Source organism: Pezoporus flaviventris, unplaced genomic scaffold, assembly GCF_033815535.1.
Source record: "Pezoporus flaviventris isolate CSIRO_AGI_PZ_B2104156 unplaced genomic scaffold, CSIRO_AGI_Pfla_v1 ptg000020l, whole genome shotgun sequence".
Classification (NCBI taxonomy): domain Eukaryota; kingdom Metazoa; phylum Chordata; class Aves; order Psittaciformes; family Psittacidae; genus Pezoporus; species Pezoporus flaviventris.
The window spans coordinates 7,390,007-7,405,361 of record NW_026892568.1 but is presented as its reverse complement, the minus strand read 5'-3'; the positions used below and the strand labels follow the sequence as shown (position 1 = coordinate 7,405,361).

The window sequence follows — 15,355 nt, the reverse complement described above, 5'->3', positions numbered from 1 at the left end:
GCACCTCTGCTATGGAGCCAGGCTGAGAGAGCTGGTCTTGTTCAGCCTGGAAAAAAGGCGGCTCCGGGGAGACCTTAGAGCAGCTCCAGTGCCTGAAGGGGCCCAAAAGAAAGCTGGAGAGGGGCTTTTGACAAAGGCCTGTAGGGACAGGGCAAGGGGGAATGGCTTTAAACTGACAGGGGAGTTTGAGATGAGAGCCCTGTGAGGGTGCTGAGGTGCTGGCACAGGGTGCCCAAAGAAGCTGTGGCTGCCTCATCCCTGGCAGTGTTCAAGGCCAGGTTGGACGGGGCTTGGAGCAAGCTGCTCTAGCGGAAGGTGTCCCTGCCCATAGCAGGCGGTTGCAACTGGATGAGCTTTAAGGTCCCTTCCAGCTCAAAGAAGCCTGTGGTTCTATTAAATCATCAAATAGTGCTAGAAGAAAAGGTTGTAATCCTTTACTCGCACCCACTACAGTACATGTCAAGATGGTTTCGGGAAAAACAACTGTACTCACACCACCAACTCCACGCCCATAAACAAGCGAAAATAACAGTAAAAAGCCAGCGATCACGGACACACCGGTTGCCGAGTTTCACGCCATGCCATGGAACGGCCTGCAAAGCAGCCTGGCCTTCTTGCTCACCACAGATCGCTCCGCCGGAAAAAGGATGAAAACGGAACACCAGCTAGCAGAGGATGGTTTCGATCCATCGACCTCTGGGTTATGGGCCCAGCACGCTTCCGCTGCGCCACTCTGCTGCGTATTACAGTCTTACCCCGTTTTGGCTTAGAGCGGACTAGCCGCCGCGATCGCTCCCACGTAACCATGGAGACCTCCATGCTCCCGCCGCTGCTCCGGCGGGCACCGGCAGCCCCTGCCCGGTACAGGTAAAAGCGTTCCCCACTAGTGCGGGAGCCCCTACTACAGCCCCTATGTGCTTAAAGACACCTGAAATAACAGCAAATGGTTTAAATGTGCTGTAAGTTACCAGAGACGATTGATATTAAACTACTTTAAGTAAGAACTACAATGTATTTACTATAGAAAGTCGATATTCAACTAATTTAAGAACGACGATATATTACCATAGAAAGCTCGTATTACACTAATTTAAGTGAAATCAACGATATATTACCACAAAATAAAAAAGGTATTAAACTAATATAAGCGAAAACGACGTTATATTACCACAGAAAATTGATAAGCTAATCGAAGTAAAATTGACGATATTTTACCACAGAAAATATCAATATTGCTAACTGTAAAGAACTGAACTCTACCGCCTTTACCGTACTCCGAACGCTACTCCTAACGTACCGGTTCCCCGGTCCACCACCCTCTGCGGGTGCCGGTACCGCCCCTCCCCAGTGTGCTTTGCGCTCATTTGCATAGAGAACGGCACCGAACGCAGCCGCTGTCCCCAGCGTCCGCGGTCCCCCGTGCAGACCAAGCCCGGGCGCGGCCCCGCCGGCGGTGGGTACCGAGGGTGCTCGGCCCGGCACCTGCTGCTGCCGCACACCCGCGCTCGCCCTGTCCTTGCGGAGCCCTAATTCCAAGGCTATAAATAGCTAAGGGGAGGAACAGTAGATCGTGCTCGCTTCGGCAGCACATATACTAAAATTGGAACGATACAGAGAAGATTAGCATGGCCCCTGCGCAAGGATGACACGCAAATTCGTGAAGCGTTCCATATTTTTTTCCCCGTATCTGTAGCCCACCTCCCTGCCCAGGAACTCAGCCGGGTCCTGACAATGACAGGGACAGCCTCCAGTTACCACATTCTTTTTTTCACACTGCTTCCTCTCCCCAAAGAGCCACTGACCTCAAAGGCACAAGGATGGGAACCAATGCCTGAATGTCCCTGTGAGGAAACCTTACCTGGGTCAGGCTCCTCCTGCACTGTGTGGGGGGTTCTCCTCAGGCCGAGATCCAGAGGTGCAGGGTTATACACAACAACCTGGATCCACGCATTTTCCTTAGCACTTGAGCTAATACTGCTTATCCAATTTACTGTTGTTGATGCAGAAAAAAATGACTTGCAAAATTAGAAAGTCTGTCATGAGGTTTATGACCCTCCGGGCACTTGCCTGAGGACTCACAGCACAGTGTCAGTGACTAGCGCCTTTTTGTGTTTTATCTGCTTTATCAAGTTGTTTTTTTCCCACATTTTATCTGCAGCTCATTCTCTCTGGACGCAGTGTGGGCTCTGGCACTGGAAAGGCTCCCCTTGACCACTGTTTATCACACGTTTAAGTGAGGAGTATGCTCTATTTCACACTCTTGTCATTACAGTCCTTCGCCCGATTCGGATCTGACTCAGCCCATGCTGCCAATGAGGAAAACCGAGTTGCTCCCCACGTCAACTCTGCACACATGCTCCGCTTTTATTTCTCACAATACTTTTTTGGTCAACAATTGAAGGCCTCTTCCCAGCTGCCACACTGAACGACTTCGGGCACGGAGTAGGAAGGCACATCGCTACCGCTGAATTACCTCGGCAAAACTCACGCCCGTCGCTCCTGCCCTGCTCGCTCTTCCCCTGCTCCATTCGCGGTGAGAGCCGTGTGGGGAAAACCCGCTTCGAGTCAGCGGGCGGCGGCCCCCGCCTCAGCCCCGCCAGGGAACGGCGGCTCCCGCCTCAGGCAGCGCTGTGCCTGCTCCGGGCTCTCGTGGCGAGAGCGTCTCCGTGAGCGCGGGAAGCGCCGGCCCTGAGGTGGATGCAATGGCGGCCGCTGGTGCCGTCGCGTCCTCTCCCGTCCCTGGCCATACCACTCTGCCACGGTGTCGGCGGGGGCCGTAGGGAGCAGGCCCCGGTGCGAGGCTGGTGCCCCTGGGGCTTGCAGGGGCTTCACTGGTGAAGCTGTGGCCTCCTCCAGCTTCACTGAGTGTCCATGTGAGGATTTTCTCCTCAAAGTGCTTTTATTTTCATGCAGGTCTTCTTAGGGAAAGCAGACTGTCTTTCTAGCATAAATTTTTCATCAGAAAGTTGTGGTAGTTCAATGTAGTTAACCGAGTAATCACCACTCATGTTTTGGTGTGAGAGGGATTCTATTCCATTCAGCCAGTGGTGTGAGCATTAAGACATGTGAGTATTGGGTTAGTGCAGTAAATACTACACATTTAGTTAGAGCTGTTACAAAACCAGCAAAATGTGTACTTGCACTTGAGCTGCTTGCAGGTAGATGAATGGATGATAATTGTCCTGACAGGATTTGTTGGGCCCGGATCACTCTGACCCTGCACCAGGGCTCTCGCAGTTCCCCACTGTCCTGACCAGTGCTAGTGCTGCCTCAGAGCCATCTGTCACTGGATCAGAAATGCTCTTCAGCTGCAGCCTCCCAGGGAGAATGGGGACTCACAAGGAGCACTGCTGCAAGTGTTGCTGCCTCTCGAGGAGCTCATGTGTTCTGAGTTTTCCTAGAGAAAACCGGCAGTCCTTCTGAGTATTGCTTACATGGCTTCCATAAGGAAGTACTTTCTATTGCTGAAGGATACTGAAAGTAGCTGGAATTCTTGTTTGTTGGCAAAGGTGGTAGCTCACCACCTTTCTCCAGGCAACAGTATCTCACTCTTGTGGCATTCAGTACTGGCCACCAAGAGAACAGGGGAAGATTGGACCAGGTTGGATGGAGCCTTGGGTGCCATGGTTTAGTGTGTGGTGTCCCTGCCCACTGCAGGGGGGTTGGAACTGGATAATCTTAGGGTCCTTTCCAACCCAAACCATTCTGTGATTCTATAAAATGGCAGTACTGAAGGCAGAGGTACACCCCAGAGGTACTGGTGACCAAACCCCTCAACTTTATTTAGAGGGTGTGCATAACAAAGAATTGAATCAATATGGACTGTTTCTCTTAGAGATCTAAAATTACTATAAGAAAAACAAGAGTTGTTTTTAGAAGGCCTTTTATGAACAGGTAGTGGTTTTTTGGCTTTGGCATTGGGAATTTTGTTCCTGTTCAGTCTGAATTCTGTGATGGGGTAGTGAAGCTAAGCAAGGTAGATGCTTTTTGGAAGAAAATGCAGAACAGATGCAGATGGTGATGGGAAGAAAGTAAAAATAGGAAGCATGAAGCAACTATATGGTTAGATGGAGACACGAGCTCTGAGAAGGGAGGTACAGAATCATTTATTAAGCATACAGCACGCTATTACATACTTTGAGTATGCCGTAGGCATTTGCCACACATAACCTATTAAAACCCAACACACACATTCCACCCCAAAGGTTGCCCAACCATATTTTCAACTATCATTTTCTTGTTCTTGTATCTAACTAACATTTGCTTCAGATTAGTGAACTACACTATCATCTGAGAAATCATCATTCTTGCACAGGATACATTGTTTTATGTTTTAACTGTGGTTAATCACAAGATATCAGCTGTTCTCATAACATCCCATTCAAAACAGTCCTTGGAGAGGAACATTAGCTGTTTGTTCTCTTCGGCCTGCTCATGCCAGCATTTTGTGATCTGTTGAGCACACTCAGCTGCACCGTGTTTTTCAGGTTGCCCTCCACAGTTAGAGATGCTCTTTTTCTCTAGTTAAAATGCAGTAGCTTATTGGTCTGATGACTCTGCGTGTTTGACTGTTCCTCTCAACTTGGTTTTTACTTCACGTTTTCCACATGAAAGTTTTTTATTGTATGTTAGGTACTACACAGCATAACTTAACTGCTTTTAAATATAAGAATATGTTATTCTTTCTAGATATAATAACTTAGATGAAAGACTGAAGATACAAAGCTTGTTTGAAAGAATTTAAATGTGATGAATCACTCTCAGCAGTGATCAATAAAGGTAAGAAACTCTACTTTTGTGTTACTTAGTTTACACGGATCAGGATGCAATGAGAATTCAGGTCTTGCTAGATTTCTGTACAGCTAATTTTTCTTAAAATCCCTTAGAATATAGTAGTTCCTCTAGTTTCATGAAGCCCCGAAGGACCGAAAGCTCAACTTTGAAAATGAGCCTGCTTTCTGAAAGTCTACAACTTAAACCTTCAAGTCAGTTGATCTTTTGCATGCTGTTTTTCATAAATTGAGTTGTTCTGAAAGCATTAAGGATTTGAACACAAGCAAAGACTTGCTGCCGTGAGTTATATGGTGATAAACCTGGTGGTGTTCAACTTTTTTCTTAGTTCTCTTTATTAAATTGTTGTAATTGATTCTGTTTCAGGTTAGAAGAGAAACAGACTGATTAAAGCTGTTGATGATGAGAGAGTTGGTCTTTGTGAATAATTAATTAATACCAGTGCTGTATTTTTTCAGTGGTATCAGTATTGCACTGGAACATGGAAATACTTTGTGATAGTGTCATAAATCACTTTTTGTCTAGGAATAACACTTGTAACAAAGAGCAAAGGGAAGAACCACTGCAGCAGGATATTACAAAGCCCAGTCTAAAAGGATTCAGTTCATGGAGTATAGGTGTTTCCATGCCAGCTTAACATAATGGTTTGGATTGACCCTGTTTGTCTTCAAAGTCCTTTAATTGCTGATAACTGGAGAATATACCAGATAAAGGATCAGCATCCCCATGCTTTCTGGAAACTTAGATAGATAAACCAGATCTCTGTATGGTTTTAATTCTATTACATAGATAAATTACTATATGAAGTTTACATTGGCATATCCAGGGAGCAGTTTCTCAATCCCATCTCACAAATATACATAAACCATGAAATAAACAAGAATATTTAAACATACTGCTGGGTTTACTGATTGCTCTTGTAGCAGCATAGGGCATTTTATATCCAAAATCACATGCTTCAGGAGACAGGAAGCTTCATAAGTTTGTAAGGTGTGTAATTGGTGTGCTTACATTTGGAAGCTACATATATGGAGCTCAGAGATAGGATGTTTGCTCTGGAAACTAATGAAACATAGTGAAATATTTATCAGTGGAAAGGTGATAGTGTAGCTGGGATTTTCAGTGAGAACTTGATGGTAAGAGGAGAAGAGTGAGTTGAAGTAATGTAGTAGAGACTGCTATGAACTATATAAACCTCTGGAATTCTTTCCTGCACAACTGCAGTGGCTGTTTGAGAGGAGGCAGAGTGCTGCACCTGGTGTCCTCAGTTACGTTTCTTTGCATTTGCTGGGGAGGAAAATGAACCTTAACCTTTGCTGAGCCTGGGGTATGGGCTTTGAAATTTCATTCCTAAGTGGCAGCTGCTGCTGCTGTATAATAACATACACTCCATTGTACCAGGAACGCGTGTTTATTAAAGAACTCGTATGAAACAGTTCAGGAGCAAAATATTAACATCACTGGCATGGACATCCAAGTGGTAAAGTCAACATTAATATAATATTGTTGGAGTTAAAAGCATTCCCTTGCTGTGTCTGCCACACAGCCAGGATTGGCTAAAGCTGGAGAAATTAATACTGGCTCATAGACCTCCTTAAAACCCCACAAGTATGGCCAGATACATTAACTTAAAAGCTTTGGTTTTTTTTTCTTATCTATTAATTCATCATTGGGAACACAGGCATACATCTTAATTTCTTAAATGCTATTTTTAATTTTGCTACTATGCCTGACAGAAGGATCTTGTTTAATATACTGAAAAGGCAAGTGGCTGCATATTTGCTTTTGTTTCAAAGTTACTTGGTGGAAGTAAATGTTGTTAGTAACCCTTTACTTCTCCCAGCAGCTCTGTAATTTCAGGATAACCAGGAACCTGTAAGCAAACAACAGCTTTTAGTGGTTAACATGGTTAACAAGTTACTTGGAATGTGAATGTGTTTATACAGACTACACTTGTGAAGGCCGTCGTAAGAAATAAGTACAAAAAGCTTCTTAAACAGCAATATTTAATTGGAAACACTATCACCAATTATCTATTTTGCAGAAATAATGGGGACAGAGAAGGAATTCTCTCATATTTAAGAAAAGGTTAAAATGCAAGGGATTATCCTTAGATACAAGTACCACTGAGAATTTGTGCTATTTTGAGAGAGCCTATAATTATACCAAGATAATTCTTCTTTGCTTCTTTTTTCATTCCTCTTCTATTAACTCACACACTGTGTCATGAAAATCTGCTTGTGTACTGTTGTAAAAGATGACATAGTGAAACGGATTTCAGGACGTGGTGGCTTTTTTTCTTCAGTTTATTTTCAAGTTGTGTGAAAGTTGGACAAAACCCAAACAAAATATTTTTGTTTCTGTTATTCAGCTGATTCAGCAGCTGCAAATGTTTCTATGAGCCTTCAGTCAGTTCTTGAGGTAACTTGTTTGACTTGTTACTGTGAGTCTACCAACACTGACAGTAGAAATAATAATAAATTGGCAGGTATGATTGTCCCTCTCTTTGGTTAAAATGATCCGTAAGTACTGCTGGCTAACTTGGTCTGTGGATTTAGTGATTTTAAAATGCAGTATGTGTAAATAGAAGTGTGTGGAGGTGCCAAGAAACTGGTGGAACATGTGCTGTGTTTGGCTGCAGCTGGAATAGTTTGTGACAGCATGGATTTTGAGTTTAGATGCATTTTCTTTTTCCTGGTGTCACTGATTTAGTATTTCCCTTTCAACAAGCAAGTCAAATGTCACATATCCTCTGCTCCATAGAAGATATGTCTGATTTTGTCTCTGAATCTGGCCTTTTAGGAGGTAAAATAACAATACACTGTGGTGGTAAAATAATAATACCCTCTGCAGTATTATACTGTATTATTAAAGAAGATTTTTTTTCAATTTGGACTGGGAACATTGCCTGGAAAACCTGTGTTTTCTATCTTTTGTACCACATTTACTTAAGTTATTAAACGAGTATTTAAAGATCTATTTTGTTACCTGCTCCCTCTTTGCACCAGTAACTTGCAGATGCCAGTTTTTATCTCAGTGGCACGCAGTGCTTTCACTGTGACTGTCGTTAGCTGCACGTTTTAATGTTTAAAAAAGGCTTTAAATCAGTTTCCTTAAAACTGGTACTCGACCTCTGCAAGCACTCTTTTCCCGCACCGCGGAAAGCAGCGCTGTCCGAGGCCTTCTCTCGCAGGGACAGCAGCCGCACGATACAAGTAACCTCATCTGGAGGCACCCGGCTTAACCCGGGAGCAGCCCAGCAGTGCCCGGGCGGTCCTGACCCTTGCCACGCCTCCCGCTCCGGGAGCGGTCGCTCGGTCCCCGTGAGGCTCCGCCACGATCGCCCCCGAGGGCTGCAGAGCAGCGGGCGCTGCCCCGCTCTCACGTGACGTGCGCGTCATCAGCACGCGCCTCTGATCACGTGCCTCGTGTTTATGTCGGTCGGTGCTGGCGCTGTTGTGTTTATGTCCGTGGCGGTGAGTGACTGATCCTCCCCAGCGGCTTCCACCGGCGGGGCGTGAGGAGGCGGCGAGGCGCTGCAGGCTCGGGACGCGGCAGGGAATGGGTATTCCCTTAGGGGCGGCCTTAGGTGGGGTTGTCCCGGGGCCCGTCGCCGTGGCCTGGCTGGAAACGGCCGGGTTCGTCGGAGAGACCGGGTGGGCGTGTGCCGCCGCGCCTTTCTTCCCCGTGAGGGCTGCGCGCCACGGCGGCTGCGTCTGCTGAGAGCCGTGCTCGTTTGTAGTGGTTTATGTGCTTAACTTCATAGGAGTAGAAGGGTTACCGTGGCTGTCTATCAGTTTGCGCTACAATGACTCGAACACAGAGGTACAATCTGTTAGTCCGAGCTCTCACTCACTAAACAGTCTTCTCTTTATACCTAGGCTCACAATGTCGCCACCACCAAAGAGATGTGGAAGGCCCCCAGTGCTGTCTTTTCTGGAAAAGAAAAAGAGAAAGCAAAGTCTTGATAGAAGAAGGGGGAAAACAAGGATTTATGTGGGAAATCATATTGACCGATGGTTGGCACTTAAGGAAAAGTTAGATTTCAGAAACGATGCAGAAGTTGCAGGGTTTTTACTGGACTTGTAAGTAGACTGTCCCAGTATTCCTCTATTTATTTAATACCAAGTAAATAATTTTTGACATTAATAGCAACTGCTTATTTTCTTTCTAGGTATGACAGCCGTGACCCATTGTCAAAAGCTCCAGTCCGTTCCCTCTCTCAGGGTATGAGAAGAATTACTGTGAAAGAAGCAGCAGCATTGCCAGGAAGCGCTTCATTAATAGCAGCTGATAGAATGTTAGTAGTGTACTCTCTATACATGTGAAGGGTGGATGACATATTTTTCATGATAGTAGTTGAAAAATGCAGTGGAGTTTATGTAAGAAAAAGGGAAGCGTGCAGCTAATTTTACTAAAATGGAAGATGTTTTTATATCCTTTGTAGAACAGCTTATGTATGCCTTTTGTTGTTTGTATTGTTGAGCACATAATACCAGTCTAGACAAAACAAATAAAATTATTGCAGAAAAAATGTCTCAGTTAACAGCTTGGGTTGTATTTGCAGGTATGACAATGACGATCAGTTGTCTGAAGAATCTGCTTGTTCTGGACTTGAAGATGTGAGAATTGTAACTGTGAAAGAAGAGGGGGAGATGCTGCTTGACTGCTCCTCCATAGAGAAGGATGACACGTTAGTGATGCTGTTTTTTTTTTTTGAATGTTTTGCATTTGAAAATATTTTACATTGGTTTTATTACCACAATTAATTTTGTTCATTAGAAACTCATGTCATTCATGCTTTATTAGCTAAAACCATGTTGGTACACAAGGGTTGGTCCAGTCCTTCTGAGGCAAGAACCTAAGAGAGACTTTGGAAAAGTTGTAAAGCTTTTAAGTGTACACACAGCAAACCTGCTTGTTCAGTGACTTACTGCCTTAATTGCATACAAGATTCACGACTGGGACAGGACAAGAAAATAGCCAGTACTTTGCATGTATCTTAGTCACTTGTATAAGCAGCTAGGTTTTTACAGGAGTACAGTCTCCAGGCAAGTGCAATTGTGTGTGCTTTAACTTTTCTCAGAAATGTTTCATTGTTGACCGAGTGATATGACATACAAAGTGACATGTTAACCTATCTAAAACTAGTGCCGTGCTCAAGAGGCAACCACATCATCAGTCGACTGCTGATTTCTTTTACCGCAGTGTCATCAGTAACTGAGACATTCACATTTGAAATCAGAGGAGCCTCAAATAGGTATGCTTGTCCATTACTCTTTATTTAGGTTTCAGTTATCCACAACAGTGTTACTGAATAATTGTAATTTCATCCATGATTTTAGTTATCTGACCTTTATTAAAATGCATTTTTCCATGTGTGCAGGGGTCCACTGAAAACGTGGGACATGACGCTGGCATTGCATGGTGTGTTCAAACCCCTCACTAACATGGTGAAGTATGTAACATATGCAGCGTGTTTGTCTGATTCTTGTTTTCTCTGTGGTTTTGCCTGTGACTTTCCTAATTCTTCTTACTTTTGATTTTAGTAGGTGAGCAAGTTGGGGTTTTGAATGCAGTTCTGTGGCACAGAAGAATTTATGAAGCTAGGTCAGGAGAAAATAAGGTGTTGATGAAGCTGGCAAACTCAAGTACATTCTTCAAAATGCCATTTTTCTCTGGCAATATAATGTTAGTTTGGAGTACAGCAATAATTGAATTCCTGGGACTGATTTGATACAGGTGAGACAGGGTTTGTTCTTAACTGATCGCTTATTTCAGCCTTCTGAGCATGAGAAATACTGTGAAAAGTTGTTTGGTATAAGAAAAACTTCTGTTTAACCTAAAAGGTAAGATATATGAGGCTTTGTTACAGTCTCATGATATCTATGTGAAGATGTTGAATAACACTGAGTATATAAAATGCTGGACAAATGATCAGGCAAGTATGCAGTCATAATTGTATAATGCTAAGAAATGACAGCTGCCTAAGAAGAGATTAAAAAATAAGAATGGAGTTTTATGGGACAGACATCCTAGGTCACACTGTGTTATTCTAGGGAATATTTACCTACCAGGAGTTGTTGAATGGCCTCTGTAAGGGTATTGTTTTGTTTCAGTGTCTAAACACTACATTACTGGTGATGTGTCTGGGTTTGGTTTTCATTGACAGTGTAGTATTCAGGTAGTTTCATGTTATTGAGGGTTTCTTACAATCTGTGGGATATCCATACTGGTGACTTGCCCAAAGTCACATTGGTAGGTGAACTTGGGCCTTTAGAGTAAGACTAAATTCAGATGCTGACTTGGTGGTTTTAGATGGGTGGCCAAAGTTTTTACTTGTAGAAAATAGTGACTTTCCTTTGGAAAGGAACAGTGGTTATGTTAATGTATACTTTTTTTTTTCTTCTTGTTTTTAAAGGTGTGGTACTGGACTTCCTGTTGAAGGGTGGAGATGAAGGCAGGTACTTCCTGCTTTCCAGGCATTTGGGTGTCATGTTTTCCTGTTGCTGTTATTGGTTTTGGCCTTACAGAGTATACTTCTTGTTCTATGCTGCTAGGTTTAGGTTGGCTGCACACTAACTGTAAGGAACTGGAAATATCAGAGATAATGGGGCAAGAAGAGAAAACTTGCCTGCTTCATTGGTGGCTTTAATGTTTGGTTTCTGTCTTGGTTTTGTACTCTTGCCTTATGATGCTAGCTTTCAGAGATTGGTGTTGTAGGGAATTAAGTTCATGGAGAAACACTGAGAGAGTCAAGCATCAGGATGTCAAGGTTCTTGCCAGGTGAAATGGTATGGGTTTTCTGAGTTGTGGCTGTTGTGAAGACTTAAAATAACACAGGAAGAGGAGTATGTTCAGAAATCTCATTTAAAGTATTATTGGCAGGGCATAGCCAAAGGAAAGTGTCACTGAGCCATGTCCAGTTAGATTCTTGGGTACATCCAGTTCTCTAATGCTTCTTCTGTTGTGAATATCCAACTTTAACATTTAGAATGTTAACCAGCCTAGATGCAAATGATTTTTCTGGTTTGCATGTAACAAGTGTCAAAGCAGATAATAAATGATTCATTGGTTTTCCTTTAATGTTTATTATTTACTCTGACATTAAGATCGGAGAATGATGAATAAAAGTACTTGAACAGGATTTTTTGAGGAAACTTTGAAGAATTTGGGATTCTTCTGCAATATTTGAGTGATAGCAGTTCAAAACTTTCCTTTGCCTATTCTTTTATTGATGAGACAGTTTCTCATGGTAGAACTGACTGTCCTAGGACTTGATTCTGGGAAGTATCTAAGAGCAGAAATGGAATACAAATAGAAAATAAATACTTGAAAGTGTCACAGCAGTTTGGCGAGGAAAACTGAAGCCTGTAGGATGAGTTGGTGTCAGTCAGGAGTAACTGATAAGTTGGGAAGACCTGACTTTGAAGTCAGGCTTCAGCTCCAGTTCCTGTCTCTCCTAAAATGGTAGTGGCAACTCCTTTCATAATGATCTTTTGCTGAATGGCTTTCCTCAGAATCCTGGGATCTGGCATGAGTCTGCATTGCAGAATTTCTCTTTATCTGAAGTAACCTGTTGTCTGAAAAGTTGCGTGGTTACTGTTCAGACAAAGCACTTGTAAAGTGTTAATTCCTTCCCTCAAAAAGAAACTGAACAACCATGAGGAAGAGTCTAGCAAGCTGTTAATGCTGAAGACTTAGCATGACACCATGTGAGGTGAGCAGCTGAGGACTTTCTTAGCAAGCAGGAAAGAAAATCTTAAATTACATTTCAAAGAAAGAGGGGAAAAAAAAAACCAAACCAAACCCACGTGATTAAAGTAACCTGCTTAGTAGGACAGTTTCCTGTGCTCTACCAACAAGTTCGTTTTTGATGCTTTGAGTAGTCTGCATTTTCAAACTCTCCAAGTTGGCCAAAGTATAAAATAACAATTCTTAATCGAACCAAAAGGTTCTGCAGGTACTGCTTTTGGTCTTTAGTGTTCATAGGTAGTTTTTACTTCAAAAAAAAACCCCAAACCAACAACCAACCAAACACACCCCCCCCCAAACCACAGCCTGTGATTATTTCGCTAATGTAACTTGAAAGCGCATGTGTAATCTGGCTCTTCCTTACAGAAAATTAAGATTGAGTGGTTAGTGTGACAGTTAGTTTAATGCTAAGTGTTGATCTGTGTTTCACTATAGTAAAATCTCTGTATATATGTCATAAAAATATGTTGGTCTGATTATAGGTATTGCACATACAAAACCACTAATGGAATTATTGTAATATTTTCCATTATTTTAAAGTCAGAATATTCTGTGAGGGGAATGTACTTGCCTCGACAGACACTGTGAAACAATGCAAACATATTTCCTATTTAGATATTTGAATGGCATATTGTAACTTGTCATTATGTTACTTTCCAGGGTGAGCAGCAAGAAGAAAATCAAGCTCTTGTATAAGACTACTGGGGCAGTTTTGGGCCATTTTGATTTTGCTGTGAGGGTACTGTGAACTGTAAAGGATTACTGTAAGTTGTAGTATGAAATCCCATGTTACTTGTTGAATAGCACATTAAACTTAATTACCTAAAGTTTTATTGTGTTATGCTAGCATTAATAAAGTGTGTGGAGTGGATTATTTCACTGCAAGAGTCTGTACATAGATCTCTGAAGGGGAGCAAGAAACAACAAGCCAAAATGCTGGTAGGTATTGCTCAAGCTTATTCAGAATTTATTAACTTCTGTAGGTTTTGTTAATGAAAAAGTTCCTCCCATTTTATTTAAAACTCATAGGGTTAAAACAGAAGCAACATTCTGGTAGCAGCTGAAGCATCAAGCATTCTTCCATCCCAAATGTGTTTCTTGGAATGCTTTTTTTAGGGAGCAAATTTAACATATCCCACACCCTGGAAGGTATTCTTGCAATTTATTGGTGCACTTAATGATGGGTAAAAATATTGAACTACATAGTGTGTTGTGTTAGTGCCTTCTGAAAAATGAGTACTCAATATCAGCTACTACTTCAGTTATCTAAATATATTTCATTATTGACTAATTTGATCTCTTGATTTGGCTTTTGATGCTACGAAACCTGATATATGATGCTTCTTAATTATTTCCTTCTCTTAACAAAGATGCAATGAGTGTGGAGAACTTTTAGTAACTCAAGTTCAACAGAATAGTGATGGCAGTTCTGAGCTTGTTTCGTAGTTACCAAGTATGGGTAATCCTGGCAAGTTTTTAACCGAGCAATTGTGAAATGAGCATGACTGTATTCAATATGTGTTTGTCAGAAAGTCAGAAACTCCCAGGCTTCTGATTTTTGTTGTCTTTAAGCATACACGTTCGATAAGCATTTAGGTCTTGATCTTACAGTATTCAAACGAGCTGGGTTTTCCCATAAACTTATATTAGAACAGCCTCTCTCTGTGAAGAAATTCCCCTGATTAGGTCAACATTCAGTTTCTTCAATGAGCTACTTCAGCTGCTATAAGAAACTGCTGCTTTGAACTATTCTTTTGTTGCTTTTGAAGTATCAAGATTTAGTGTTGCCATGCTAACAATTTATCTTCTGCCAAATGTTGTACAGATAGCTCTTTAAAATAAAGCAGAGAAGATGATTTGAAGCTTTCTCAAAACGAAAATGCTACTTCCAGTGTCCTTCTGTGTTCTCTTTTGCTATGTACCTTTCAGATTTTTCTTTGACTACTAAGCAGTCATTCATGTCTGTGACTCACTTTGGCTCACAGAGACTACAACTAGTGGCACTAGTTGTCAGTGAAGTGTCTTTCAGTGCTCTCAGATCTATTTATTTATTGTCAGTGACCTCAAGGGAAGAGGACTCAGCCTTCAGGAATGTCAGTTCAGTTTTCCTCCAAAGTATACAAGATCATAGAAGAATCTGCAACTGCAGTAGCTTATTTCAATAAGGAGCTCTGCCCTTCTGTGGCATTTAAGCACCATCTTGTCAGCCTCTTTTAACCTAGTTCTTGTGCCTTTGCACACTAAAAGTATTTAGATTTAATGACTTATTTTTGTCAAAGTAAACAATACTGTGAATACATGATGCATTGAGGTGCACTCACTATCTAGAATTACAAGTAGAACAATTATTTGGTGTGCAGTACTTGAGTGTAGTATGATTCAGCCCATACTGATGTTTCCCCCAAAAGCTCCCTTAAGACTAGCACTTCATGCAGAAGAAAAGTCAAGAGAAAAGCAGACTCTGAAAAAATTCCTTTTGTAATGATATAATATGCATAAATGTTATATTTTGAGTTGTTATATCAATATATGCTCTTGAACATCTAACTTCAGTAGAACATTAGTTCTATTTTAGTATTAGTATTTTCTAGTCAATGTTGCATACTAGTGAATTGATGATTCAGAAACAAGATTATTTCTGCCACGAATATGGCAAGAGCAATGGCTATGCTCATGTCAAAACAGCTGAGGAAGTTTTTCTGCACTTACGGAAATTGCTGAACTTGGATAAATTCAAATGTCAGAACTAAATCAATAGAAATTTGCACTGTTCCAATTGCATTGTTCCAATGATATGTTAAGAATACAC

The 15,355-nt window shown here is 42.0% G+C and overlaps 1 protein-coding gene, 1 long non-coding RNA gene and 2 other non-coding genes across 7 annotated transcripts in view; 3 read left to right on the top strand and 1 right to left on the bottom strand.

Annotated features, from left to right (window-relative positions):
* Window positions 1–666: 666 nt before the first annotated feature.
* TRNAM-CAU (transfer RNA methionine (anticodon CAU)) lies at window positions 667–738 on the bottom strand. Its single transcript has one exon. It is a non-coding gene; the product is annotated as a tRNA-Met (tRNA).
* An 832-nt stretch (window positions 739–1,570) lies between these two features.
* Window positions 1,571–1,677, top strand: LOC133270462 (U6 spliceosomal RNA). The gene has a single exon (XR_009743785.1). It is a non-coding gene; the product is annotated as a U6 spliceosomal RNA (small nuclear RNA).
* Window positions 1,678–4,232: 2,555 nt separating this feature from the next.
* FOXK2 (forkhead box K2) overlaps window positions 4,233–15,355 on the top strand; it is a 71,612-nt gene continuing 60,489 nt past the window's right edge. The window contains exons 1-5 of one of the 3 annotated variants that reach the window (XM_061455604.1): window positions 4,233–4,779; window positions 7,058–7,107; window positions 8,673–8,876; window positions 8,966–9,091; window positions 9,359–9,484. In XM_061455604.1, the coding sequence (XP_061311588.1) occupies window positions 8,680–8,876; window positions 8,966–9,091; window positions 9,359–9,484 (449 nt within the window). In that variant the 5' untranslated portion in view covers window positions 4,233–4,779; window positions 7,058–7,107; window positions 8,673–8,679. Of the gene's footprint in view, window positions 4,780–7,052; window positions 7,108–8,672; window positions 8,877–8,965; window positions 9,092–9,358; window positions 9,485–15,355 lie in introns of those variants that run through there. The other 2 variants (XM_061455606.1, XM_061455605.1) reach the window with 2 other exon arrangements.
* Window positions 9,500–13,425, top strand: LOC133270427 (uncharacterized). 2 transcript variants are annotated; one of them, XR_009743767.1, is made up of 3 exons: window positions 9,500–10,249; window positions 10,341–10,533; window positions 10,655–13,425. It is a non-coding gene; the product is annotated as an uncharacterized LOC133270427 (long non-coding RNA). The 2 variants fall into 2 exon arrangements; XR_009743768.1 differs by having other exon boundaries at window positions 9,503–10,249; window positions 11,213–13,425.